The following is a 27,921-nucleotide window of genomic DNA, read 5'->3' as shown; positions in this document are numbered from 1 at the left end:
AGGAAGGAAGGAAGGAAGGAAGGAAGGAAGGAAGGAAGGAAGGGTGTAATCTCCAATGACAGAGGTGGGGCCTGGGAGGGAGGGATAGAGGGATGGAGGGAGGGAGGGAGGCAGGAAGGAAGGAAGGAAGGAAGGAAGGAAGGAAGGAAGGAAGGAAGGGAGGGAGGAAGGGTGGGTGGGTGTAATCTCCAATGACGGAGGTGGGGCCTGGGAGGGAGGGATAGAGAGATGGAGGGAGGGATGGAGGGAGGGAGGCAGGGAGGAAGGAAAGAAGGAAGGGTGGATGGGTGTAATCTCCAATGATGGAGGTGGGGCCTGGGAGGGAGGGATAGAGGGATGGAGGGAGGGAGGCAGGGAGGGAGGCAGGGAGGAAGGAAGGAAGGAAGGAAGGGTGGGTGGGTGTAATCTCCAATGACGGAGGTGGGGCCTGGTGGTGGGTGACCGGATCATGGGAGCAGCTTCTCATGAATGGTTTAGCACCATCCTCTTGGTGCTGTTCTTGTGATAGTGAGTAAATTCTTGTGAGATCTGGCTATTTAAAAGTGGGTAGCATTTCCTCTCTTTCTTTCACTCACTTGCTCCTGCTTTTGCCATATAACGTGCCTGCTCCCCTTTGCCTTCTGCCATGATTTGAAGTTTCCTGAGGCCTCCCTGGAAGTGAGGCAGATGCCAGCACCATACTACCTGTAAAGCCTGATGAACCATAAGCCAATTAAACCTCTTTTCTTCATAATTTACCAGTCTCCAATATTTTTTCATAGAAATGCAAGAACAGCCTAATACACAGTACAGAAGAGTAAATACAGTTATGTTCCCATTTATGGTAATGTCGGCTGTCTCTGGGGAAGGGGTCTGAAGTGGCAGTATATACCCTTATGAACTGTTTGAGGTGTTTTTTTGTTTTTGTTTTTTTTAACTGCACGCCTGTATTACTTTCAATTAGAAAAAGTAAAAGAAACTTATATACTGGTCAAGGAAAATTCACAGGTGCCTGGGCCAAGAGACTGAGTTGCATAGGCTTACAAAAACCTGTGTAAGAACAGAGAACACAAAGCCAGACACAGGGTCACTCAATGAATAGCTGGAGGAAGCAAAATATTTGGAATCAATTCAGAAGGCAGAGCCTGGACAAAGAGATCTCTATCTCAGCACTGGATACTCAGCCAGCACAGACCTTGCTTTACACAAGGAGCTAAGCTGAGACTGCGCATGTTAGAAAAGAAAGGGAGCATAAAAACCAAATACCCTGGATTTACTTTGGGGCCAGCTGTTCCTCAGCATTCCTTTGCAAGCACATTGTGTGTCCCAACCTCAGCCTTCTAAGGGATGGGAGGCAAGTCCTTCCCCCAGAGAACAGAGCCCACCCCTAGCACTCCTGTTGTGGTCCGAGTGCCCCGACAGTTCTGGGCAGCCTTTCCTCCAGCCCCTCCAAATCAGAAGGAACAAAGTGACCCTGACAGTTTCACTGCACTCCAAAGACAGTCTCAGCACTTCAGCTCCTTTTCCACACCAAGGCTTCAGAAAAGAAAACCAAAAAGGAGAAGGTGGATTGGTAAGCAAAATCCCTTAGCAACATTTGGTAAAAGGAACTCCCTGGGTTATGCACGGGTTCTTTCAGATGTCAGAGAAGCCAGCAGCTCGAGAATGCAAAATGGACAGAGAAGGAAAGTGCTAAAACTCAAGACAGCCTTACAAGTTTCTCTTTGTTCCCTGCTTTATTTGGATATGCCTCCCTGAAGCCAGCTAGTTGGTCCCAGCTTCCAAAAAAGTTTGTTTGGCCACTGATACTAAGTCTAGGAGCTTCTGTGCTTGTCAGCCTTTTCTGGCCACCTCTGGATACCTGGCTTGCATGGGGCAACCATGTAGGTTATCATTCTGCAGAAACAGGCTGTGCCACCAAGTGCAAGCTCCAGAGGCATGATGGGAGTAAGGCAAAGCAAGGGCGTGGAGTAGGAAACAACTTGAAGGCAGAATCCTTTCCAGGAACCCACAGACTCCAGGGCATAGGAGAATATGACTGGCTGTGAGAAGCAGGGTTTCTGGCTTTTGGGCCCCACACCAGGCTGTCTAGTCAGCGGAAGGAAACAGGAGCACTTACCGGGGGAAGATGGCCGTCATCAAGGCTGAAGCATAGCCGGGCTTGCAAGCTCCCTCTGAAAAGTTTGCGTACTTAGTGGCTAATTCAGCAGGCCTATGGGAAGAGAAGGAAAGTTACCGCTTGCCAGGCACTGAGCACTGAGTGGGTTATTAATTCATGGGGAGCTGTAGGTGTTTAAACCTTGAATGAAGCTTCATTCTCTACAATAAACACTTCAGGCACTTTTCCACATTAAGGCTAAAAGGTAAAAGCAAGGTAAAAACAAAACAAATACCTAAAAGATACTGTTTTTACCTTTAAAGGTAAAAACAAAACAAATACCTAAACCCTAAAGGGATAGATAGATAAATAAGCCAGCCCCCTGGACGGAATCTGTAAAAGGAACTTAACTGGTTTCTTACAGTTGTTTTTTTTTTTTTTTTTTTTTTTAAAGAGACAGGGTTTCATTATGTTGCCCAGGCAGGTCTTGAACTCCTGAGTTCAAGCGATCCTTTCGCCTTGGTCTCCCAAAGCGTTGGGATTACAGGCATTGAGCTACTGTGTCCAGCTCATATTCATAGATTCTTTGCAGGAAACCTGATATCAAGGAAATGAGGAGCTCCATCAAGGCTCCAATACCTGGGGGAGTGGTGCTTGGAGTTCACAGAATAGAGCTACTCAGGCTTTGATAGTCAGAGGCCCTGGCCTTTTCACCTTCCTTGTATGTTCCTACATGGCCAGCCTCATCAGCTTTTATTTTCTCCACTCATGCTATGATCCACCCAGTGGGAACCATTACTGAATAGGGGGAACTGTCCTGAACAGTGACTGAATACAGAAGAAATAACTGTGTGTCATTGGGGCTACTGATGTACCATTAGACTTTTAGTTGAGGATGCTTTCCTGGTCTCTTTACCTGGAATAAAATTCCTTGTCCTTCTTCACCTGGCTAATAACTGTTGGTCCTTGATGACTCAGCTTAGATATCAGCTTCACTGGGAGTGATTCCCTGATGCTCGGATTGGGCTAAGTGCCTCCTCTGTGTTTGTACAGTCCTTGCCCCTGCCCCTCACATCATATACTTACCCCCAGCACTTGCTATTCTGTAGTGTAATTTTTGGTAGTATGTCTCCCTTGACACACTGTAAACTCCTAAGGTCAGAGTCAGATTTAACCCTACCTACCCCCTCCAGTGCCTTGCACAGATGGGCACAGAGAAGACTCCTATAACTTTCTTATGGAACAAAATGACCTGACAGTCTCACTGCAGACAAGGCAATCTCAGGAACCCACAAGGCTGAGACTGCTGCATATTTTTCAGAAGACTTGTGTTCTAGTCCTGGCTTTGTTGCTGCATGACCACAATCATGCCACCTCACATCTTTGGGTTTCAATGTCCTTATGCGTTTGACATGGGGCTGGAGTCACTGCCCTGCCACCAAAATCTCTGCACTAGGCAGTCTAGAGAAGATCACAACCAAAGAACAGGATATAGTCAGTGAATGGGTTCCGGGACTGCTGGGGCTGCAGGCCCTGCATGCTGGGGCACCTGAGAGAGCGCTGGCTGGCTGCCAGTTCTGAGTCCCCACCTCCTCTGCCCCCACCCTTGGGCCTGCTGCCAATACTCTGGTGCCCAGCTGCTCTACTGTGCTGGGGCCCTGTGGTAAGCCTACCCTCTGAGCTGCCTTCTGCAGGGCCTGGGCAGGGTGGGTGTGGGGTGGTGGTACCAGAAATGATGATGCCACTGCCTAGTGTGTGTCAGGTCTGATTCAGCCTAGACCCCTCGGGCCTAGCCCAGAGCCTTACATAGAGTAAGGCTCTATGTCTATGTTCACTGAATATAGACAAACTCATTTGTACCAATGCACAATTTCTTTAAAAAACTACATTTTTGGGCTGGGCGTGGTGGCTCACGCCTGTAATCTCAGCACTTTGGGTGGCCGAGGTAGGTAGAACACCTGAGGTCAGGAGTTCAAGATCAGCCTGACTAACATAGTGAAACCCCATCTCTACTAAAAATACAAAAAATTAGCTGGATGTGGTGGTAGGTGCCTGTAATCCCGGGCTACTAGGTAAGCTGAGGCAGGAGAATCGCTTGAACCGGAAGGCAGAGGTTGCAGTGAGCTGAGATTGCACCATTTTACTCCAGCCCTGGCAACAAGAGTGAAACTGTCTCAAAAAAAAAAAAAAAGAAATCTACATTTTCAAGCTTCCCCTACCAGTGAAATTCAAAGCCTGAAATGCAAACCTGAAGGCTGAGTGACAAGCTGAGGAGTTGGTACTTTATTTGGTAGGCAAAAGAAAGCCAAAGTTTTAGCATGAGAAAAACAATCTTTTCTTATGTAAACAACTGTATTTTTGAAATGAAATATAAACCTCAGTGCACTTACTGAATTTACTAGAAGCTTTTTGGCTAGGCGCAGTGATTAAAATGTTCTAGAGTTTTGTTTTTTCAATTAGTTCTCCCAACAACTCTGTGAGTTGGTGCTATGAATTAATTTACACACAAGGCCTAGACAGATGAAGAGACTAATCCAAGATCATAGAAGTGGTAACACTGGATTTGAACCTAGGTCTCCAACATCAGTGTAGGAACTCTTAATAGGGCACTGCTACCAACATGGTCACAGAGGAAGGCACAGGACAGCACAGGAGTGGTCAACACAGTCAGAGACGGGGTTGAGAAGACAGTCCAGAAGGCCTCACACATCTCTGGTCTGCGGCAATGGGGCATTCTGAGTCCCTTCATGTCCTGTCTCTAGTCCCTCACCATCTGCTTGCCTGCCTTGTGCTATGAGTTCCTATGGTCTTTCTGAATTCCAGAAAGTTTCACAAACAGCACAAAGATGGACAGCAGGTGTCCTTCTTAACACAGTGCAGGACAGAAATAAATGCACAACAGACAAACCTTTGGCCACCTTTCTTCTCTCTAGTTTACCCCATCAACTTTTGGCAAGGTGCTTAAAGAATAAGGGCTGTGGGACAGTCCAGGGGGCACAGGATCGTGTCATCTACAATGGAGATGAGGGAGCCGGGGCCCGGCAGGGAAGGCAGGAGATACTGCTCTTTCCACAACAGTGCCAGGCAGTCCAATATCAAGGATGATGGGCTCCAAGTCAACTCCTCACTTAGAAAGCGACAGTAACTCCTACAATGTACAACTCTGGGTACAGTGGGTCATGCCATTACCAAATTAAAATGCCTTAGAAATGGCCTCCTGACTATCCCAGTGAGAGAAGAATAGGGGGAGTGTTGGGGATTCTGAGTCATCCAGCAGGCTGGGACCTCTGGGGCAGTTAGCGGTCAAAACCACCAAGATTAACGGTCGCCAACTCCCTGGGGCCAGAATAGTTAGTCTCTCTAAGGCACTCACACTCCAAATGCCAGCAGGCCCCCACAGATGTCTGATCAAATCACTCAGCCCTTGTTCTTCTCCTACTCTGCAGCTGCCTTTCATTTTCGGAGATTTCACATTAAACCCAGTAAGAGCACCCATTGTCCTGCAAACGTGACTACCAAGCCCCTGGGGTGAAGAGTGTCACCACTGCACTCACAAGAGGAAATCCAGATGGACAGGCTGCAGCACCAAAGAAGGAGCCAGACGCTTCCACTCTCCTGCTTCACTCAGGAGGATGAGTTTAAGGAATCAGGCCAAGCAATGGGTCATACATGGAAAAAGCATTAGATCCGGAATCAGAAACTTTCAGAGGACACTGACAAGCAAGTGATGGAAAATCTGGTTTTCAGCTTCCCCATGTGCAGTGGAAACCACCTAATTCCAAGAATCCCACGAAGATGTGGTGAGGGAGCACATCTGGAGGGGATGGCTGTCCTCTGGGGTGCCACACACACGCTGCATGAGACATGTGGCTGCCAGGAGCGCCTGGCCTGGGTTCAGGTTCAATCACAGGGAAAGTCACCACGTGATATCCAGTGGGAGGGTGCCCTGGCTGATGTGTATGAGAAGCATCAGCATTTGGGAGATGAGGAGCAGCACTGCAGGAGGCTGAAAGGAGCAGAAGAGTGTGATGCTTCGGTGAAGGAAGGGGCTCAGGAAGGACACAGAGACCAACTGCGTCACACACTGTGTAGGCCCAGTAAGGTGTGGCCACAGGACTAACTGATGGATTCGGCAACAGGGAAGTCACCTCCGACCTCAACAACAGGCATTCCACTGGAATGTGGAGATGAAACTCTTTTCAATGGGTTTAAGAGAAAACAGGAGGAGAGAAACTGAAGTCATGAAATACAGACTATTTTTAGGAGTTTTGCTATAAAGGAACAAAGAAATGCTGGAGCAATAGCTGGAGCAGGAAGCAGGGTAAAGTGTTTTTTGAGGTTAGGAACTATTTTCACAAGTTTACAAGCTGGTTAGAATAAAAGAAAAGTGGGCTGGGAGCAGTGGCTCATGCCTGTAATCCCAGCACTTTGGGAGGCCGAGGTGGGCAGATCACGAGGTTGGGAGTTTGAGACTAGCCTGAGAAATATCGTGAAACCCTGTCACTACTAAAAATACAAAAAAATTAGCCAGGCATCATGAGCTGAGATTGGGCCATTGCACTCCAGCCTGGGCAACAGAGCAAGACTCCCTATCAAAAAAAAAAAAAATCTCATTGACTCTTGTAAAAAGACAAGTGAATCTTGGTATTTAAAAGATTTTAATACATCATTTTCTTGAAAATTGTGTCTCTAGGTTGAGGCTGCAGTAAGCCAAGATTGCGCCACTGCACTCCAGCCTGGGCAATAGAGCAAGACTCCAAAAAAAAAAAAAAAAAAAGAGAGAGAGAGAGAGAGAAAAGCTCCCAATAGAGACAGGACAGTTGTAGGGAGTATGTCTTTCCCCTCCCTCTGCCCCCAGATGGGGTCTCACTCTGTCACCCAGGCTGGAGTGCACTGTCTCGATCTTGGCTCACTGCAACCTCTGCCTCCCAGGTTCAGGTGATTCTCCTGCCTCACCCTCCCAAATAGCTGGGCTTACCAGCGCATGCCACCATGCTGGGCTAATTTTTGCATTTTTAGTAGAGATGAGGTTTCAGCATGTTGGCCAGGTTGGGGGAGAATGTCTTTGAGAAGGCAGAGGGGGAAAGGATCTAGCACAAAAGTGAAAGGGCTGGCCTTAGCTCTGTTCCCTTAGCCTGCCTTGGCCAGAGATGCCTATTCAATTTAAGCACCACTCCCCTTATGAACTTTCCATGATGCTTCCCTTCCCAGGTAGAACAAACCCATTCCCCTGTGGACCTGAGCTACCTAGGGCAGACCTTCATCTTTGCTTGCTCACTTGTTCCCCTACCCTACTCTCCTACTGCCTGCCCCTTTCTGCCTCTCATTTCTTTTTTTTCTGAGACGGAGTCTTGCTTTGTTGCCAGGCTGGAGTGTAGTGGCGTTATCTTGGCTCACTGCAACCTCTGCCTCCCGGGTTCAAGCGATTCCCCTGCCTCAGTCTCCCAAGTAGCTAGGATTACAGGCACGTGCCACCATGCCCAGCTAGTTTTTTGTATTTTAGTAGAGATGGGATTTCACCATGTTGGCCAGGATGGTCTCGATCTCCTGACCTCGTGATCCATCTGTCTTGGCCTCCCCAAGTGCTGGGATTACAGTCGTGAGTCACTGCACCTGGCCTCTGCCTCTCATTTCTACATGCAACAAATATTTAGAGGCAATGGAGTCATTCTGCTTGGATTTTTATCCTGGCTCTCTTACTAGCTGTGTGATTTGGGGCATGTCTTTTTAACTGTTTTGTGCCCTTAATTTCTACATCTTTAAAACTGGGATTACACTAGTACTTATTTTATAAAAAAATTTTAAGAGTTATGCTGAGAATGAAGGGCTGGCACTAAGTATCCAGAGGTTTAATTAAAGCCCATGCTACCATGCTAGGGGGACGTACATGAGCGTGCAGACAAGCCTCTCCGCATAGAGCTCGCTCCATCCACAGAGGACGGAATTCTTCAGTTCTATCCTCTACTTCCTGGTGAGGATGCATTTCTCCAAATTACTAGAAAGTTGTTTCTGAGATAATGACATGATGAGGGAAGTAGCAGAAGCAGCTTTGCCTAGCTTGAGTAATCTTATTCTGTCATTAAACATTTTCACTTTAATTTTTTTTGGAAATGGCCTTTACTGCCATAGATCCTCTCAAGCCCCAAGACAGAAATGTTTCTCCTTAAGGACAACTTTCATCTCCTCTGAATGCTGCCCGTCTGATCCGTTACTCCAGGTCTGCTGGGTCTTCTTGCATTGTCACCAGTTTCTTCATCTACCCACATATGGGCTGTGCCAACCCATTCTACCCTAGACATTAAGGACGCTTTGCTCTTTGTGACCTCCAGTGTAGACTCTGGTGTCTTTACAGCTTTTGCCCCACGTACAGCCATCTATGATAAATGCTGAAGCACTGTCTAATGTCTCTCACTTTAAGAAAAAAGGGACTGCTTAATCTGAGCCATCTAACACTTGTGGTGTTTCTCAGCTCCAGAGGCCCTGCCTTTAGCTCTTGCTACTAGGCGCTGAAATACCTTTTCATCCTGTTTGATCAGTGATTCCAGAGCTGACATTACTACAGGTTATATTTGTCTCCAGGACCTTGTAATTTACTTCATCTTAGCTGGAAGGATGCTTCCCAGTAAGTTCTCCAAGTGCTTCAACAGACAATTCTCATGGAAGCACTCTACCAGGGATCTGCTGTGACTCTCCAATTCAATTTTGTTTCCATACTTAATTTCCTTAAAAATAAAAACACATCCTCTTTCTCGGTGGTAGTGAAAAAAACACAAGGGAAGTAACATTCGCTGAGCACAAACCAGGTACCAGACAGAAGATCAAATGGCGGATCGAATGACCTAGTTTAGCTTTACAACAATCCTCCAAAAGCAGTATTTCCCTTAGACCCAGGCACATGGGGCTGAAGGAGTCCAGGAGAAGCCACGGTTGGAAGATGTGCTGTTCTGTTTACATGATAAAATTTCAAATGATACATTTAACATGACCAGAAAACAATTACCATTCACACTGTCCCTAGACGCTCTGGGTAACACTGGTGTGTGTGGTCATAACCAACCAAGCGGTGTCAACCTTTGAGAGAGTCACTGGAAGCCAGTACTCACAGGCCTCAGGAAGGATAGCACAGCCTCATGAAATGATGTAGCCAGCATTATGAAATGATGAAATGATGTAGCCAGCATGAAATGAATGGTACTGGAGAAGTGTAGGGAGAAGATCACTGTTTTTACAAAACAGTTTCCAGAAAGCCATGGCAATGAGTACTAACAGCACTGCTACTTGTTGTTTTTTTTTTTTTTTTTTTTGGTGGCAGGAGATATGTAACTTCCCAGGAATGATACATTTGACAATAGAGAACACAAAGAGATGGTTCCCGAACCTGAACAGAAAGAGGTGGTATCTAAGTAGCAAAAAGAAGTTTCAGGTGCACTGATTGGAGAACAAACGAATGCATAAGTATCTCTTCTCTACCCATTGTTCTAAACCCTTAGTAAGTCATTATAGCATATATGGACCCATCAACTGGTTTGTACAGGCAGAGACCTTGCAAAACATACTTGGTCACGGCCCTGTCTACCCTTGGAGCAGCCCAATTTTCATTTTTGACAAGAGAAAACTAACTCCAAAACTCTCTCCTGTTCTTACCAAAGCCCCTGCTTTCTTTGCTATAAAGCATAATCAGCTTAAGATAAGAGGATTTGAGTTTAAGTCAGCAGTTCTACTTACTAGATGTGTAACCTCAGGTAAGACACAATGGTTTCCTTAACTCTTAAAATAGCTATAGTAATGTACATTTCATAGGGCTGATGGGAAGATCAATGAACACCTACAGCAATGTGGGTCAGAGTGTCCTCTGAAAGGTTATAAAAATATTAGTCACTGTTCCTACTGTTTTAATGTTTGACTTCTGCTTTTACTATTCCTTCTAGATTCTTCTGGATTACTATCATAGTTTCAATAATTTAAGAAGGAAAAGAACTGCTCCTTTATTTTTCTTATTTGGATTCTTCTCTCTCATTCACCTGGCTGTCTGTAAATATATGCCTATTAGGCAGGGAGGTCAGGAGACTTCTGGGGACAGAGAGGGAGGGTCACTAAAAGGATGCCAACATCTATGTGCAGGAACTTGTTATACACCAGCATCCTAGCACTTATGTGAGCCCCATGGCAGGGCCACATCTCACAAAATTTGTAGTGAAAATTGCACTCAAACCTTGTGTTCAATTCTTCTCTAGGTCCCCAGTAGAAGATAGAGGTCACTATTACAATTTCCAGATAATGTTGTCCCTAAGTCCAGTAAGTCCAGGCTCTCAAAGCAGGTTTCACAGTTCAGGGGTTATGTAATAAAGGTTGGACTTATTCAAAGCCATAGTACAAACTAGTGTGTCTTCCTGGAGCAATACATGTACTTGAAGATATGAGGAAGAATGTATTAAGAAAATACATATGTACTATGGTGTAGAATGCAGAATTTTTACAAACCAAATGAAAGATTTTTAAATAATTTTGGGGACCAGGTATGGTGGCTAACATCTGTAATCCCAGGACTTTGGGAAGTCAAGGTGGGAGGATTCACTAGAGCCCAGGAATTTGAGACTGGGGGCAACATAGGGAGACCTTATCTCTATTTTCAAAAATTTTAAAAATTAGCTGGGCGTGGTGGCATGTGCCTGTAGTCCTAGCTCCTCAGGAAGCTGAGGTTGGGCCTGTGAAGCTGAGGCTGGAAGAATTGCTTGAGCTGAGGCTACAGTGAGTTGAGATTGCACCTCTGAACTCCAGCTTTGGCAACAAAGCGAAACGCTGTCTCAAAAAAAAAAAAAAAAGGAATGTTTATGTTTGCAGGGGGTTGTTTTGCAATATATGCTCACTCTGCTCTGCCACTAAGGGTCCTCCCCAGAGGAAATGTTTCAGAAGAACTGCACTAAGAAACATAAGTTTTCCATTTTGGTTCCTGTTCTCAAAAATCCTGAATTTTAGTAAGCAAGATAGGTAAGTAAATAAAAGATACCTGTGGGTATAAGTAAACCACTGTTATATATAAGAGTATATATGGAGAAGACAGACAATTAAAGTGGTCTTGGGAATTAGGACGTACTGTCAAGTAAAGAGAGAAAGTAGCAGGGCATTCTCACTGAGGATACACGTGCAAGGGTCCAAAGGAGAAAGAGAGCCTGGCACATATGGAGAACTGCAAATACATTAGCATTGACAAAACAAAGACTGTGAGACCATAGCATGGTCTTGCTGCTGGGACAAGGAGTCTGGACTTGCTGATGGAGGCAATGGGGAGCCACTGAAGGATTTTTATGTAGACGAATGACACGCACTAGTCCAAGAGAGAAATGAAAAGACCCAGATGAAAGGGTAACAGTGGATATAGAGAGGAATAAGATAAATTTGGGAAGCAAAATAATAGAGAGTGGAGGAATGTAGCTAACACTTGTTCAACAATATCAGGGGTTTTGTTTTTGTTTTATTTTTATTTACATTATTATTAATCCTTAAACAACCCTAAATGATAGGTAGTATTCTTCCCTTTTTATGAACAAAGAAATAAAGAAATTCAGCTAAGAAGTGGCAGGAGAAAGATCTGAATGTAGAGCTTTCTGATTTAAAAGCCCTTGGACGTTGGTTGTGGCTGTTTTATAAAATACACTTTTTATTTTTCCTGATTTCAAAGCCCTTAGTGGGCTTTGAATTTTATAAAATACACTTTTTTAAAAAACAGACTACCATTCTTTTTAGTTCTGAATAATAGTCCATTGCCTAGATGTGCCACAGTTTGTCCATATTCATACTGAAGGACATCTTGGTTGCCTCTAGTTATTGGCAATTATGAATAAAGCTGCTATAAATATTCATGTATAGTTTTTGTGTAGACGTAAGTTTTCAGTTCCACTGGGTAAATACTTAGGAGGGTGACTGCTAGAACATATGGTCATACTGTGTTTTCAAAGTGTGCTCCGAAGCGGCCAAACCATTATGCATTCCCAGCAGCAGTGAATGGGAGTTCCTACTGCTCCACATCCTTGTCAGCATTTGAGACTGTCAGGTTGGCTTTTTAAAAATCATTCTAATAGGTGTGATCGTATTTCACTGTCGTTTTAATTTGCATTTCCTGAATGACATATAATGCAAGCATCTTTTCATATGGTTATTTTCCATCTGCATATCTTTTTTGACCATCTGGAAAGGTGTCCTTTCAGTTCTTTTGCCCATTTTTTAATTGCGTTGGTTGTTTTCTTACTGTTGAATTTTAAGAGTTCTTTGTATATTCTGAACACAACGCCTTACTCAGATATGTGTTTTGCAATATTTTTTCCCAAGTCTGTGGCTTGTTTTTCATTCACTTAACAGTGAACTTCACAGAGCACAAGTTTTAGAGTTTAATAAAATCAACTTACTGATTTTTCTTTCCTGAACTGTGCTTTTGGTTTTATATCTAGAAACTCATTATCAAATCCAAAGTCGCATAAATTTTCTATGTTGCCTTCCAGAAGTTTATTATAGTTTCATGTTTTACATTTAGTCTGTTTAGGTTCCATTTTGAGTTAATTTTTGTGAAAGGTACAAGGTGAATGATTAATTTGTACATGCAGATGTCTAATTATTCCAGTATCATTTGTTGAAAAAAATATCCTTTTTCCATTGAATTGCCTTTGCTCCTTTGTCATAGATCAACAGACTGTATTTATGTGGGTCAATTTATGGGATCTCTATCCTCTTCCATTTATCTATTATTTTGTCAATACCATGCTGTCTTGATGTATCTTGATAGCTTTATTGTAGTTCTGAAGTCAGATACTGTCAATCTTAAAACTTTATTCTTTGTCAGTATCATGTTGGTGATTCTGGGTCTTCTGCTTTGCCATATAAACTTTAACATAAGTTTGTTGTTATCCATAAAATTACTTGTTGAAATTTTGATTGTGATTACACTGAACTTCTAGATCAAGTAAAGAAATAAAAAATAAAAAAAATAAATTAGCTGAGTGTGGTGGCACAGGCCTGTAGCCCCAGCTACTTGAGAGCCTGAGGTAGGAGGATCACTTTGAGCCTGGGAGGTTGAGGCAGAAGTGAGCAATGTTTGCACTGCTACACTCTAGCCTGGGCAACGCTGTTAAAAAAAAAAAAAAACCAAATCCCCCAAAACCTAATATTGAGTCTTTCTATCAAAATACTCATTTATCTAGACTGCTTTCATTAGAGTTTTGTAGTTTTCCTCATTCATATAGGAATCTATGCACACACACATTCATGCATATTTTATCAGATTTATCCCTAAGTATTTCCTTTTTATAGGCACTAATATAAATGATACTGTGTTTTAAATTTTAAATTCCAGTTGCTTCTTGTTGGTATATAGGAAAGCAATTGCCTTTTGTATATTAAGCTTACAGCCTGAAAACTTGCCTTAATTGCTTATTAGTTCCGGAATGTTTTGCCAATATTTGGGATTTTCTACATAGACAATCTTGACATCTGTGAACAGAATCAGTTTTATTTCCTTCTTCTCAATCTGTATGCCTTTTATTTCCTTTTCTTGTCTTACTGTGTTAGTGAAGACTTTAGTGTAATGTTGAACAGGAGTGGTGGGGGGGGACATCCTTGTTTTTTTCTCAAGTCTTAGGGGGAAAGTATCCAGTTTCTCATCATTAAGCATGATGTTAGCTCTAGGTTTTTTGGATCAAATTGAAGAAGTTCCCCTCTACTCATAGTTTGCTGCTAATTTTTTTTTTTTAATCATGAATAGGTATTGGATTGTATCAAATTTTTTTTACATCTATAGGCATAATTATATGATTTCTCTTCTTTAGCCTGTTGATGTAACAGAATGTTATTCACTGATTTTTGAAAGCTGAACCAGCCTTGCATACCTGGAATAAATCCCACTTCGATTCAACATGTAATTCTGTTTATACATTGCTGACCTCAATTTGCTAATAATTGAGGATTTCTGCAGCATGTTCATGGGAGATATTGATCTGTAGTTCTCCTTTCTTATAAAGTCTTTATTTGGGTAGTAGGGTAATTTCTAGGGTAATGTTGGATGCATAGAATGAGTGAGAAAGCGTTCTTTCTGCCTTGATTTTCTGGAAGACATTGTAGATAACTGGCATCATTTTTTCCCTTAAATTTTGATAGAATTCACCAGTGAAACCATCTGAGGCTGTCGTTTCTGATTTGTGGGTACAGAGTTGTTCACAATATTCTTTTATTATCCTTTTTCTTTCTTTCTTTCTTTTTTTTTTTTTTTTTGAGACAGAGTCTCACTCTGTTGTCCAGGCTGGAGTTCAGTGGCGTGATCACAACTCACTGCAGCCTTGACCTCTTGGGTACAAGTGATCCTCCCATCTCAACTTACTAAGTAGCTGGAATCACAGGCACAACTGGCTAACTTTTTTTTAAGAGATGAGGTCTCCCTACACTGCCCAGGCTGGTCTCCATCTCCTGGGTTCCAGCGATCCTCCTTCCTCAGCGTTCCAAAGTACTGGGACTATAGATGTGAACCACTTCACCTGCCCCATTATTCTTTTATTCTTTTAATATCTATAGATTAGTAGTGATAATCTTATGTTCACTTCTGATATTAGTAATGTATATCTTCTCTCTCTCTCTTTTGGCCAGAGGTTTATCAATTTTATAGATATTTGCAAAGAACCAGCTATTGTTTTATTGATTTTCTCTGCTGATTTCTACTCTGTACTCTTATCATAGTCTCCTAAGTACCCGCTCCCTTTCCATTCTTGCCCCGCTCTAATCAAATTACCTTCCTGTAGCCAAAGACATCTTCCTAAGGGTCAAAACTGATTATGTCACTACTTGTCTGCTTAAAACCCTTCAAGGCATCTTTTGCCCTTGAGATGAAGCCCAAATTTCTTCTTGTTGTTATCGCTAAAGCCCCATATAATTTGGTCTCTCCCCATTCCTCCAGATTTCTCATGTTCCACCCTCAGATCTCCTGAAGTTTGGCAGCATAGAAAAGAGAAATACTATATCTTTACACACATATTGATTTCAATTATAGATAAGGAAGAGATAAATTAGTTGATATAATGTATAGGAAGTTCTTCAATTGGCTAAGATTTTAAAAAACCATTAAGAAAAACTAGAGAAAAGGTTGGTAACCAAAAACTAATATAAAATGAATTTCTGAAAATAGTTTCTAGAGATCTATAGCCCATAATGAAAGTTTGAAAAAATTACAGAAACATCCTAACATATTCTTTTCATTGTAAAGGTGGAATAAAAACAATATTTAGAATCAAAGGAAAAGAAAGTAGCCACAATTCCACTATCCTAACGTAACTATTATGATATTCTACAGTAGTTGTTATGTTATATTCAGATACAATTATAGTGACAGGCCTGAAGGTCACTTCATGGTTCTTGACCCTGGAATATTAGAATCATCTGGGAGAATATTTAAACATAAAGGAAGCTGAGCCCAATTCCTGATCAACTAAATCAGAATCTCTGGGTAGTGAGGTCTTGGTTATGAATCACCACACATAGACATACTCCTATGTACAGACAGATTTATTCTTGGTATCAATTACCTGGGGAAGTGGAGACTTCTTCAGACAGGAAACAGAATATTTTATTAAAGCAGTGGTTCTCAATTTGGCTGCATATTAGACTCACCTGGGCAGCTTTAAAATTCTAATGCAAAGGCTGTGTCCTCGCTCAATGACTTCAAAATCTCTATAGAGGATGGGATGCAGGCATCAGTAATTTTTTAGGCTCCCCAGGTGATTCCAATATGCAGTCAAGGTCAAAAACCACCGTGCAGAGACAGCCCTCCATGAGCTGCAAAGTGGGAATTTTGATCTTGTCACGTAGCTCAAGATGTCCAGGAGAAAGTCTTTGAACAGTGGGCTGTGAAAAAGTCTAGATGTCATGAAGCAAAGAACCTAGCCAAATCCTGCAATGCTGTGCTTTCCTGTTGTGAAGTAAGTATGGCCCGGGCTCATGCTAGCTATAGAAGAGACAGAATTCTGCATTTTGCAAACCAGACTACTCCTTTGGATTTCTTGTCCTCTCAAGGTTAATTTCTCTGATGTCCTCTTTTAATCTTTAGTGAAATATTTTTAGCTTTGCTTAGAGGAGCCAAGAGAAAGTAACCTCCCACCTACCTACACACACACCCCTTTCCTCTTTTTTTTTTAAGGCATTAAAGAGAAGCTGGCCCTCTGAAGTCAGCATGATGGTGGCAGAAGTTCTTCAAGTGACAGTCTCTCCAGGAGATGGTGAAAGTCAGCATTAGATAAAGGGAGAGGCCATCTGACAATCCTCAACACTGCCTCTCCTCTCCCTAAAAGCCTTCTAATAACAATACTTGAAAGATCTGGATTTTGTTATTAAAGGTGGCTCTATTCTCTCTTACTCATACCCTCTTCCTTCTGTCCTCAATTGATTGAACAAATATCCACTGAATATTTACTATGCACATAAACACTATACTAGGCATTGTGAATACATCTGTGAGCAGAAGATTCATAGTTCTTGCCCTTACAAAGCTTATGGTATAGTACAAACGTAGGATCAAACTGACTGCGAATTTGGGAAAAAACAGAAAGCTATGTTGAAGAGCGAGAAAAGTAAAAAAGTTTGGAGCCAGACAGAGAAGGGTTCAAATACTGACGATCACATTTAGTTCCGTGAACACAAGTAAATTACTTATCCTGTCTATAGTCATTTTCACATTTGTTAAAATGCATTTAAATAACATCTACTTCATAGAGTTGCCCACCATTTATCCATGCGACAAATATTTATTAATTGATCACTAAGTAATATAGTAGACACTGGTTTTGGTGCTCGAAAATAGTGGGGAACAAAATAGAAAAAAAAATGACCTGGATATTTCTGTATTTTGTCAAACGCATGGAATATTGGTACTGTATGTAGATGTGCATGTTTTCATTTAAATATGATTAAGCCTTCTTGTGGATGAAAAAAAAAAAAAAAAAAAAACACTGTAGTAGATGGAGACAGACAATAAACAAGTAAATAAAACATACGCAGCATCTGAGAGTGATAGGTGCCGTGGAGAAAATGACATAATAAAGGGGAATGGGGAATGCCAATGGGGGATGGGGCTATGCTTTTAAATGGGATGGGCAAGGGAGACTTTATTAAGAAGGTGGTATTTGAGCTATGTTCCAAAAAGGGGAGGGAGTGCACAATCTCTGCAGGTAGCTGGGGAAAAGTGTTCCAGACAAATGCCAAGAGTCTGAGGCAGAAGCAGGCCTGGAGTATCTGAATCACAGCAAGGAGACCAGGATAAAACAATAAACAAGAAGGAAAGTAACAAGAACCAGGGTGTAGACCATGTAGGGACTTGGCGAGCACTGTAAAGGTTCTGGCTCTCATTCTACAAGAAATCGGGAGCCGCTGGGGAGTTCTGATCACAGGAGTAACAAGATCTATCTTGTACTTTATCGGGATCACTTTGGGTTCAGTGTGGAAACAGAACACAGAGAAGCAAGTGTAAAGTCTGGGAGACCACTTGGGAGTGCAAAAATTAGGTGGGAGATGATAATGGTTTGAACAGAGTGATGATATAGAGGTAGTGAAAAGTGGCTGGATATAAGGATATTTAAGGTAAAGCTAATAGGGTTTACTGATTATTAGATTTAAGTGTTAAAGAAATGATGCTACAGTGTTTGATGTGAGCAATTGGAAGAATGCAGTTAGCTGCCATATCCTGGGGTAGAAAAGATTCTGGGAGGCAGGGGTGTGAATCTGGAGTTTGGTTCTGGAGTTAAGTGTGAGATGCCTAATACACATCCAAATGAAGGAGGCAATTTGGTAAATGAGTCTGGAGTGTGGGGAAAGAGAACTGGGTTTGATATAAATGTAGGCGTCATCAGCATATAGATGGTATTTAAAGGCATGATACTGGATGAGATTATCTAAGCAACTGTTGTGGCAACAGGTAACATAGAAAGTACCTAGCACATCATTGGGCATATAGTAGGTGCTCAATAAATGCTTTCCCCTTGCAGCCATAGGGAACTTGACAGGCTGTTTTAGAAGTAGTAAACCCACCCTTCGACAGCTCAGCTGGTATAGCAGAGGAGTGCAGAGGTTTGCAACCACCGTCACCCTTAGAAGTAGTAAACTCACCTCAGACTGTATTTAGACTGCCCAATGTTTACACACTATTACAAATGACCTGGTTTCACAAGACTCTGGGGGTTGAGTTGTTTGCTTTCATTTTCATGTTTTTGTGTCTTCACATGGAATTCCTTATGCAGTCAGACCGAGCATTAAAGTCCCCATGCTCTCGCCCACATGGCAACTATAAAACACCACATTGTGGCAGCAGACAGGAACTTTCTCAGAGCACAGAGCAGCTGCCCACACCCAGCAGAAATAGATGAAACTTCCATTTAATTAAATGTGCTCCCAGAAGGCCCACATCAGCTCAGCAAACTCACACCTGGACACCAGGATCTGGCTCCTTCAAGGAATCCAGATGGCTTATCTCTCCCCTGGACTAATGGGCACACTCCTGACTCATTATGTCATATTCTTTACAACAGAGACTGAGATGTTCTTAGGGCTCTGTCTGGAATGCTCTGCCTCTCTTCCTTTGACTCTTTGTTCAAACGTCACCTTCTCAGTGAGTTCTGCTTTGACTGTCCCATTGAAACTTGCAATCTCTTCAACAGCATTCCCTTCTTTTGCTCTATTTTCTTTCATAGCACTTACCACTTTCCAAAATCCTAAAATCTTTATTTATAATACTTTTTGTTTATTGACTGTCTTGTTCACTGGTATATTCTCAGAGGACAGAATATTGCCTGATACATATTAGTTGCTCAGCAAATCTGTTGATTGAATGAGGGAGTGTCCACTTTATTGTTGGGGCAAGAGCCTTTACTCCTGAGCCTTTTCCCAAGGCCCTCAACTTTGAGCCAGACCACAGTAGACCCCTTTCAGACAGCACATGTGCCCCTTGGAGGAAGGTAGCAGCCTGAGTGCCCAACCCCTGGGGAGACAGGGTCAATTCTTGGGCAACCACAGGCTAGTAATATCACCAACTCACCAGTCTTACATTCTAGTTATTCCTGCTCCTCTCCCAACCATATTCTTCTCAGTTTTCTTACCCTCAAGTCACTGCTCTCTGCTTCTTCTTGGTCCAGTTTCCTACTGCTCCCCTGGCACTGCTCCCCTGGCACAGCCCACACTCTAACTTGCCATTATGAGGCATAAAACTGTGTTCCTTTATATCCTCAAACTCTTCAGTGAATGCTCCTTCCAACTTTGCTTTCATAGAAACCTAGGTCTCTTGGGAAAACACCATTTTTATAGCCCTCTGCAAGGGAGGCTGCTCTTCCTTTTATACTCCATGCACCCTGGGATCCCTGGTTATTCTCTTGGTACTCCATTAATGCTTCCAAACCACCAATATGTCATACTTATTATAAAAAAAGAAACCACCAGAAACTTGTCTGTTGCTTATGCTATCCAGCAGTACTCCCTTTCCTCTCCCTTCCTGTTCTCAACTGCTTCCTCCTCATTCACTAAGACTTCAGCTCACAGGACAGCCTTTCCAATCAAGCTTATAAAGTTATGCCTATGGCTTAGAGCTTTCCGTTTATTCCGATTAGAAAACACACAGCTGGTGCTCAAGAAATATCTGCTAAACGAAAGAGTGAAGAAATGAAATCTAGGGTATGGAGCAGGAGGCAAGCTGAGGTCCAGGTCTCATTTTTGGGCGATATCCCTGCCAGTTTACCAGACACTGATAAGGGCTGACTCTCATCCTTGGTATTACCATTGTCACCGCATTAACTGAGACTTAGTAGTTAAATAACTCACTCCAGATCAGAGCTAGTAAGATGTGGAACTGGGCCCAAAAATCCATGTCTGACTCCACAGCTCACATTTTTAACCACCAAAAAGTTGTCTTCTTGAACAGTTCTTGTAGTAAAAAGACAAGGTTTTTGCACATCATTATTCTGAATAATGCTTACAGCACTGGAAATATAAGTCACTCTGTTTATTCCAGAAAGACATAATTAAACAAATACAGTGAAGACAAAAAAAATCTAAAATGCCTATTTCCAGGGTTTTGGAATATCATTGGACATAAGGTATTTTAAGGGTATTTCTCCCATTCTGTAGGCTGTCTGTGCACTCTGTTGATAGTTTCGTTTGCTGTGCAGAAGCTCTTTAGTTTGATTAGGTCTCACTTGTCAATTTTTGTTCTTGCTGCAGTTGCTTTTGGGGATTTAGCCATACATTTTTTGCCAAAGCCAGTGATGAGAAGGGTATGTCCTAGGTTTTCTGTGGGGATTTTTATAGTTTGAGGTCTTACATTTAAATCTTTAATCCATCTTAATTTTTATATATGGTAAAATGTAGGGGTTCAGTTTCATTCTTCTGCATATGGCTAGCCAGTTATCCCAACACCGTTTATTGAATAGGTAGTCCCATTCCTTATTGCTTACTTTTGCAGACTTTGTCGAAGATCAAATGGTTGTAGCTGAGTGGCTTTATTTCTGGGTTCTCTATTCTGTTCCATTGGTCTGTGTGTCTGTTTTTGTAGCAGTATCATGTTTAGTTACTATATCCTTATAGTAGAGCTTGAAGTCTGGTAATGTGATATCTCCAGCTCTGTTCTTTTTGGTTAGGATTGCTTTGGCTATTCTGGCTCTTTTCTGGTTTCGTATGCATTTTAGAACAGTTTTCTCTTTTCTATGAAAAGTGATACATGCAGCTGCAAGTCATTATCCTAAGCAAATTAGAACAGAAAACGAAATATCACATATTCTCACTTACAAATGAGAGCTAAACACTGAATACATAGGGACATAAGAATAAGAACAATGGACACTGGGGACCACTAGAGTGGAGTGGAGAGTGGGAAGAAAAACTACCTGTTTAGTACTATGCTCACTACCTGGGTAATGGGACCATCCATACTCCAAACCTCAGTGTCACACAATAAACCCAAGTAACAAACCTGCACATTTGCCCCCAAATCCATTTTTTTTTAAAGGAGTATTTCTATGCAATAGGGTTCCAAGAATGGAAAACACCTGGAGTGAGGAGACAATTCTCATGCCGATGTAGCTGTGTTGCATTCTCAATTAAGGGTGAGCTAACTACAACTTGCGGGGCCAAAGCCAACCTTTCACCTGTTTTTTATAGGGCCTGTGAGTCAAGGATGTCTTATTCCATTTTTAATAGATGAGGAAAAAAATTAAAAGCAGCATATTTTATGACACATAAAAATTACATAAAATTGCCAGGTGCAGTGGCTCATGCCTGTAATCCTAGCACTTTGGGAGGCTCAGATGGGCGGATCACTTCAGGTCGGGAGCTCGAGACCAGTCTAACCAACATTGAGAAACCCCATATCTACTAAAAATACAAAATTAGCCGGGCGTGGTGGCATATGCCTATAATCCCAGCTACTTGGGAGGCTGAGGCAGGCGAATCGCTTAAACCCGGGAGGAGGAGGTTGCAGTGAGCTGAGATAGTGCCATTGCATTCCAGCCTGGGCAACAAGAGTGAAATTCCATCTCAAAAAAAAAATTATATAAAATTAAAATTTCAAGGTCCATAAATAAAGATTTATTGAAATATAGCCATACTCATTTATCTATGTACTATCCATGGATGCTTTCATGTTAAAACAGCAAAGTTGAGTAGATGTGACAAAAAAAATAAGGCCCCAAATCCTAAAATATTTACCATTTGGCCCTTTGCCAAAAGAGTTTGCCAACCCCTCTTATAAATAATTTCTTCTGTCTTACCTTCCAGTTCACTAACTCTGTCTTTAGTTACATCTAATCTGCTGCTAATCCCTTTTATTGAGTTTTTGATTTTGGTCACTGTATTTTTTAACTCTATAAGTTCATGTTTTTCAAATCTGGTGCTTTTCATAGTTCCCTATGCTATGCATATAGTTCAGTATTGTCTCTTATTTCTTTAAATACAGCATATTTAATTGTTTTACAAATGATGTGTGGCAATAATTCCAGTTTCAGAAATCTTTGTGGGTACTCCTCTGTTCAGTCAGTTGTTTTACATGGTTCTCATAAAACCACGAGAACAAGCTTCAATAGAAGCTTGTTTCCTTGTGTGTTCAGTTGTTTTTTACTGTGAGCTGTTCATTTCCCTGAAAAGTTATTTTGTGGGGAATGCATATGACTTCCTCTATGGAAAGTCTGCATTTACTTCTGCCAGGTGCTTGGAGGTCAAACTGGAATACCTTAAACTGAACTCACAGCTTGAGGTTCCCTAGATCACTTGAGTGATGAGAACTCTGGCCACAAATATCAAATGTTTCTGTTCCATTGCTATGACCTACTCAGGGTTTTGGTAATTGTTCTTGCAGCCCTGCTTTGGGGGTGCAGGTTTATTAATGTTCTAGTTTATCCTTATGCTGAGTCTTTTAGGGTTCTAATTTAATGTGAAAATAATTAAAAGATGAAAAATATGGAAGGTAAGTTAATATAATGAGAAAGGTCTAAAATTCAATCAGAATTTCAGAAGAGGAATAGAGAAAGAGTATGGCAGAGGGAATATTTAAAGAGATAATGGCTGAAATCTTTCCAGAACATATGAAATTCTTATACCCAAGAATCTAAATGAGGCCAGATACTGTGGCTTACACCTGTAATACTAATACTTTAGGAGGCTGAGGTGGGAGGATCACTTGAGCCCAGGAGTTCAAGACCAGCATGGGCCACACACCAAGAGCCTAGCTGTACCAAAAATAAAAATTAAAAAAAAAAGAAGAAGCTAAATGAATCCTAATCAAGATAAATAAAAAGAAGGCCTTACATTGGCATAATTATTCATACTTTACAGAACCCTTTCTTTTATTCCTCATAAAACCATAGAAAGTGAGTGCTATTATCTAAATTTTTCATAAAGGAAAACTGGGATTCAGAAAGCTAAAATATAATAATTGTCTAAGGTTATATAATACTAACCAGCAGAGACAGAATTCAAATCCAGTTCTGATTCAAGTTCAGGTCCTTTCCTATACCTCAGAAATAAAATATAACACAACCAGGGAGGGACTTGGTAAGGGGAGATCTCAACTTTGCTGAGGATTCCCACCAAAAGCAGAATCCTTAACTTGGAAATTTTTCTCTGGAAGTAGGTGGAAACCTTTCTCAGGTATCTGTGAGACTGGAGAGACAGCACTAGACTTCCGAAGACAGCACTGGACTAGAAAAACCTTTGCAGCTAGAGGCAGGAAAAGTTCTAGCTTGTAGCTTAAATTGTGAGTTAAATCAAATGAGGCCAAGCCAATTTACTCTGCTAAAGACCAAGTTAACTCACATAGCTCGAAGAATTGGCCTGATACACAACAGAAAGCTACACAACAGCCTACTATGTACAACCCAACTGTCAGGAGAGCAGGGCGGGAGTGTCCTCCTCATCGAACTCTTTTCACTACTGAAGACAGTTTAAATACTGTAGTTAACATATCCTAGAGAATATGCCTTTTGTTCATCAATGTGATTCAACTTGGTAATTACTCTATCTCTTCCGTTCTGGTGGCATTTCACTTGCTTAGGGCTTATACTTGATTTGTATTTTTTCCTGTGTGCTAAATTAAGAATTTTCTAAGAGTGAAGCCTGTGGCTTTCTAGCCACAATCAAACCCCATTCCTCAGATGTTAACATGCGGCTGACATCTCTCTACTAGCCTGATAACCAGAATAGACACTTCTTCCTTCACAGTCGCCTCCATAATGTATAAAAGTTGGGAGATTTACAATGCTTGAAGTCATAGCACAAGGCACCAGACCCAAGAAGCCAGATGCCAGACTATTCAGTGGGAAAGCCAACCAGCCCCTGGTTTGATGTCTTGTATGTAGGTGTGGCCATCACCATCAGATGCAACTGTGGAAAAGGCCTTATGCAAGACAGGAGAGGAAGGAGACACAATTCTGATCCTTCATGATGTCTGCCTGGTACAGGGCAGGGGACAAAGGTGCACAAAGATGACTAACAATAGAAAGGAATCACAGTAGGTAGTAATGTGGTTTTGCAGGGATTTATTGAGCATCAGCCATGTGAGCAGGCTTGCATGGGGCATGAACACATAGAGTGGAAAGAGCTGCAACTCAAGGCATGTTTGTCAAACAGGGGAAGTACGCAGTCATCCTACCATCATCCATCCATCCATCCAAGCGTTCAGTGTTTAATGAGCACCTGACACACATAGACTAATACTGTATAGGTGCTAGAGAAACCAATAAGGCTAGTAGGGAAGGATTGTGGAAGGATTAGATACTCAATACTTGACAGTCCTCTATAAATTAATCATTTCAATTGAATTCTTACAACAACCCTGTGAAATAAGTTTATTGTCATCATCTTACAGATGAAACTGAGACTCACAGTGGTTAAGTAGCTTGCCCCAAATCATAAAGAGAATAATAAACATCAATCTGGGATTTGAACCAAGCTATCTACTATGCCTAGCTCTGAGCCTGTGCCCTTAAAAAATTAGTAATTATTATGCAATTACAGCATAGTAAGATAATTGTAACAGAGGTAAAAAATTCAAAGGAAGCACAGAGAAAGAGGCATTTTGTGTGGGGAGGAAGTCGTTTCTTAGTTTTCCAAGTGGACTAGCAAGGAAAGAGAATTTCAGACACAGATAACAAGCATATGCAAAGGTAGAGGGAAAAGGAGGGTTCACCTGTGGCAAGAGTGGCAGGAGTTGAAGCTGGAGAGGAAGACAGAGAATGATCACAGAAGGCTGTGCATGTCAGGTGCCAGAGCATCTTTGTGAGGCTCCTGCCTCCTGCTGTGACTCAACTGTTCTCTACTCTGCAGGAGAAGGCCTTCTAGGAGCCTTCTAGTCCCTCAAACTCCTGGCGGTGGCCTCCTTCTGTAACGAGCTGCCTATGCCAGCCAAATTGAAGGCTTTATGTTTGCACCTATCATCCCACCCTCTCCAGCCACTGCAGACTGTAACATGCCCCAAGATTCTGCTGACAGTCTGAGGACAGAGGCCCCAGGGAGTCCCCCATTCACCAGAAGAGTGATAAGAGCTGACCCTTCAAAGCGAGACCCAGTTTTCACAGACCTCTGCCACAGAACCAAGGTATCTTCTCATTCTACTCACAGTTTAGAGTCCAGATTCAGGAGGAAGCCCAACCGATCATACTCTGAAAAAGAAAAGCAGAAAATGTCACTGAAGTCAAGCCACTGATGACACTAACATATTGCATCCCCCAGACCTAGACCCTGGGGACAGACAACCCTTGGAAAATTACACAATTCAACTGCTTCAAAGAACACAACTAAATACATAAACCACAAAACACCAGCTGATCACCTGCTTTGTGAAGGACCAAGTTCAATGCCAGGTATTTCCTATGCTTCTAGGGCAGCCAGTCCTATGTTGGTATGCAACTACCTTCTTTCCTGTATCAATGTGGTAATTGGAACTGAAATTTAGTAAACCATGAAACTGGACCCTCGAAAAGTAAGAGGATCAGATGCAATCTCTGCTTCTTCTAAGCTCTAAACACAGCATTTGCTGAATCAGCCATCTTAGCCATGTCTCTCCATGGCTAAGAGACACGGGTCCTCAAATCCATGCCAGTTCTCTTCATGGTCATCATAAAGAACCAACAGATCAGATTACATAAAGAACAGCAAGTTTACAACAAAATTGAAAGAAAAATTGATGTTTGTAACAAGTGACCTATCAGATAAAAACTTTTATTTAACTTCTTTACATCTTGCCTCATTCTAAAATGAGGTTGAAGCAGTTCTACAAAATTGTATGTAGTACAAGATTTTAAAAAGGAGAAAAAATATGGGGCCAAAGTGGACACAAAAATAGGAAAATGCAGGTGGGGTAAGGAAAATAGCAAAAGTGAACATCCTAGGGCCCTGTGTGCTTGCTAGAGGAAGATTACAGATCTGTCCCCAAGATTTTCCATGGCTAAAACTAAGTGCAAAGCACTGATTTCATGGTTCAGCAGTATCCAGAAAATAAACCAGCAGAATCACAGCTATTCTTGATACCAAGACTTGAGGGAAATTTCCTGTGTTCTCAAAAACATCTGTATATGGAAAATCATAGGAAGTGTCATGGGATTATTTCTTATGGCTCTGCTCCATAATTGCAGTGTGTGTGTGTGTGTGTGTCTGTGTGTGTGTCTGTCTGTCTCTGTGTGTGTCTGTGTGTGTGTGTGTGTGTGTCTATGCCATATTTTGGCATATGAATGCAGTGGCATATGAATAAGGTGGCCTATGAATGCAGTTCTTAGCTAAGCTGGCCTGGCTCAGTCTGAGGGTAAAACAGAATACCAAGACCAAAATACTGAACGGAAAAGGCCAGGCAGCAAAGCTTTCGAGGAACTCAGCCTTTAATAAGCAGTGAATGGCCAAAAGAGGGAAGTTACACATGCTGACAAGTACTTCCCAGGAGTCATTCTGCAAGGCCAATTAAGGCCAGATTCATTGCTTTCAAAATCATCTGAGCTGTGGAGAGAAAATAAATCCTCTTCTTAAAATTGAAGATACCAGCTAGGACACTTAACTCAACAGAAGGCTTGCCTCCCAAGAGAATACCCTTGAGCAAGTGAAAGCTTTTCCTCAAAATAATTCTGGTTCTGCTCTAACGCAGACAAATGGATGAAAGACTTGCCTTAACATATCAAGAACTTACAAGCATTGGTAAGAAAAACAAAAAAGTCTTAAATATAAAATAAAACTAAAAATACAATTTGCCAAGAGTCAGTGTCAAAGTTAAGTGATCTTTCAATAATCCTATTTTATTATTACATAAAAAGGAAACCTCATCAACTTGCCAAATACCTGTTACCATTTCCCTGTGTGGTGACAACCATGGGGGAACTCTCGTGCTATTGCTCCTCAGACCTGAGCTAAGACTCCCTTAGACAATGAATCCATACTTTGGCAGATTCCTTCCAGAGAGGCCAGAGAATGTTTCCCTCATTGTTGCAAACTCAAATGTCAGGGGCTAAGCAAGAGAGAGCATAACCCAAATGAGGGAAGCGGGAGAATGTAATACTCTCATACAGCAGTAGCTCACACTACTTATTTTAGTTGCTTTAAAAAACAAATCTTGTTGGAATGTCTTTTTTTGATTCACTGTTTTTTCTCCCATATATTTTCTGTATAGTAAAAATAATTGTATCTGGGGTTTATTATTTGCCAGTGGCATCTTAGTTTTGTTTTGTTTTACACACACACACACACACACACACACACACACACTCTCTCTCTCTCTCTCTCTCTCTCTGCATATTAAATTTCTAAGAACTCTGCATTTCTAAAGCAAGTTTGTCCCTTCATGGCTCTCTTGGTCTATCTCTTTTCTCTCTTTCATTAAGAGACATGAGGGCAGGACACAGTGCTGTAATCGCAGCAACTTTGGGAGGCCAAGGGGGGAGGGTTGCTTGAGCTCAGGAGGTTGAGAACAGCCTGGGTAGCATAGTGAGCCCTCATATGTTCAAAAAAATTTATTTAAAAATTAGTTGGGCATGTTGGTGTACATCTATAGTCCCAGCTACTCCAGAGGCTGAGGTAGGAGGATGGTTTGGGCCTGGGAGACAGAAGCTGCAGTGAGCTGTGATCATACCACTGCCCTCTAGCCTGGGCAACACAGTGAAGGGTCAGTGTACCCATACAGCCCTCAAAAAAGAGACATGAGTACCAGAATAATGATACTCATGATAAATGGCAACTGGGCCTTGGCTCTAGCATCAGAGCCCAGCGGGAACTGAGTCCATCTGGACAGTGCGTGCCCTGCTGAAGGGCAGCTCCCACTAGCTCCTGCTAACTGTGCCAGGCAGCAACACAGGCCCCACATTACC

At 42.0% G+C, this 27,921-nt stretch overlaps 1 protein-coding gene across 2 annotated transcripts in view; it reads right to left on the bottom strand.

Moving 5' to 3' along the window:
• The window catches only part of ST3GAL3 (ST3 beta-galactoside alpha-2,3-sialyltransferase 3), a 114,012-nt gene extending 88,742 nt beyond the window's left edge, over nt 1-25,270 (bottom strand). For both annotated transcript variants that reach the window (XM_017540710.2, XM_037742831.1), the window contains exons 1-2: nt 25,194-25,270; nt 2,099-2,191 (exon numbers count right to left, since the gene is read on the bottom strand). In XM_017540710.2, the coding sequence (XP_017396199.1) occupies nt 2,099-2,118 (20 nt within the window). In that variant the 5' untranslated portion in view covers nt 2,119-2,191; nt 25,194-25,270. The remainder of the gene's footprint in view (nt 1-2,098; nt 2,192-25,193) is intronic.
• Between the last annotated feature and the right edge of the window lie 2,651 nt (nt 25,271-27,921).

This window comes from Cebus imitator, unplaced genomic scaffold, assembly GCF_001604975.1.
Source record: "Cebus imitator isolate Cc_AM_T3 unplaced genomic scaffold, Cebus_imitator-1.0 Scaffold129, whole genome shotgun sequence".
Lineage (NCBI taxonomy): Eukaryota > Metazoa > Chordata > Mammalia > Primates > Cebidae > Cebus > Cebus imitator.
This window is presented reverse-complemented; position numbering and strand designations above follow the sequence as displayed.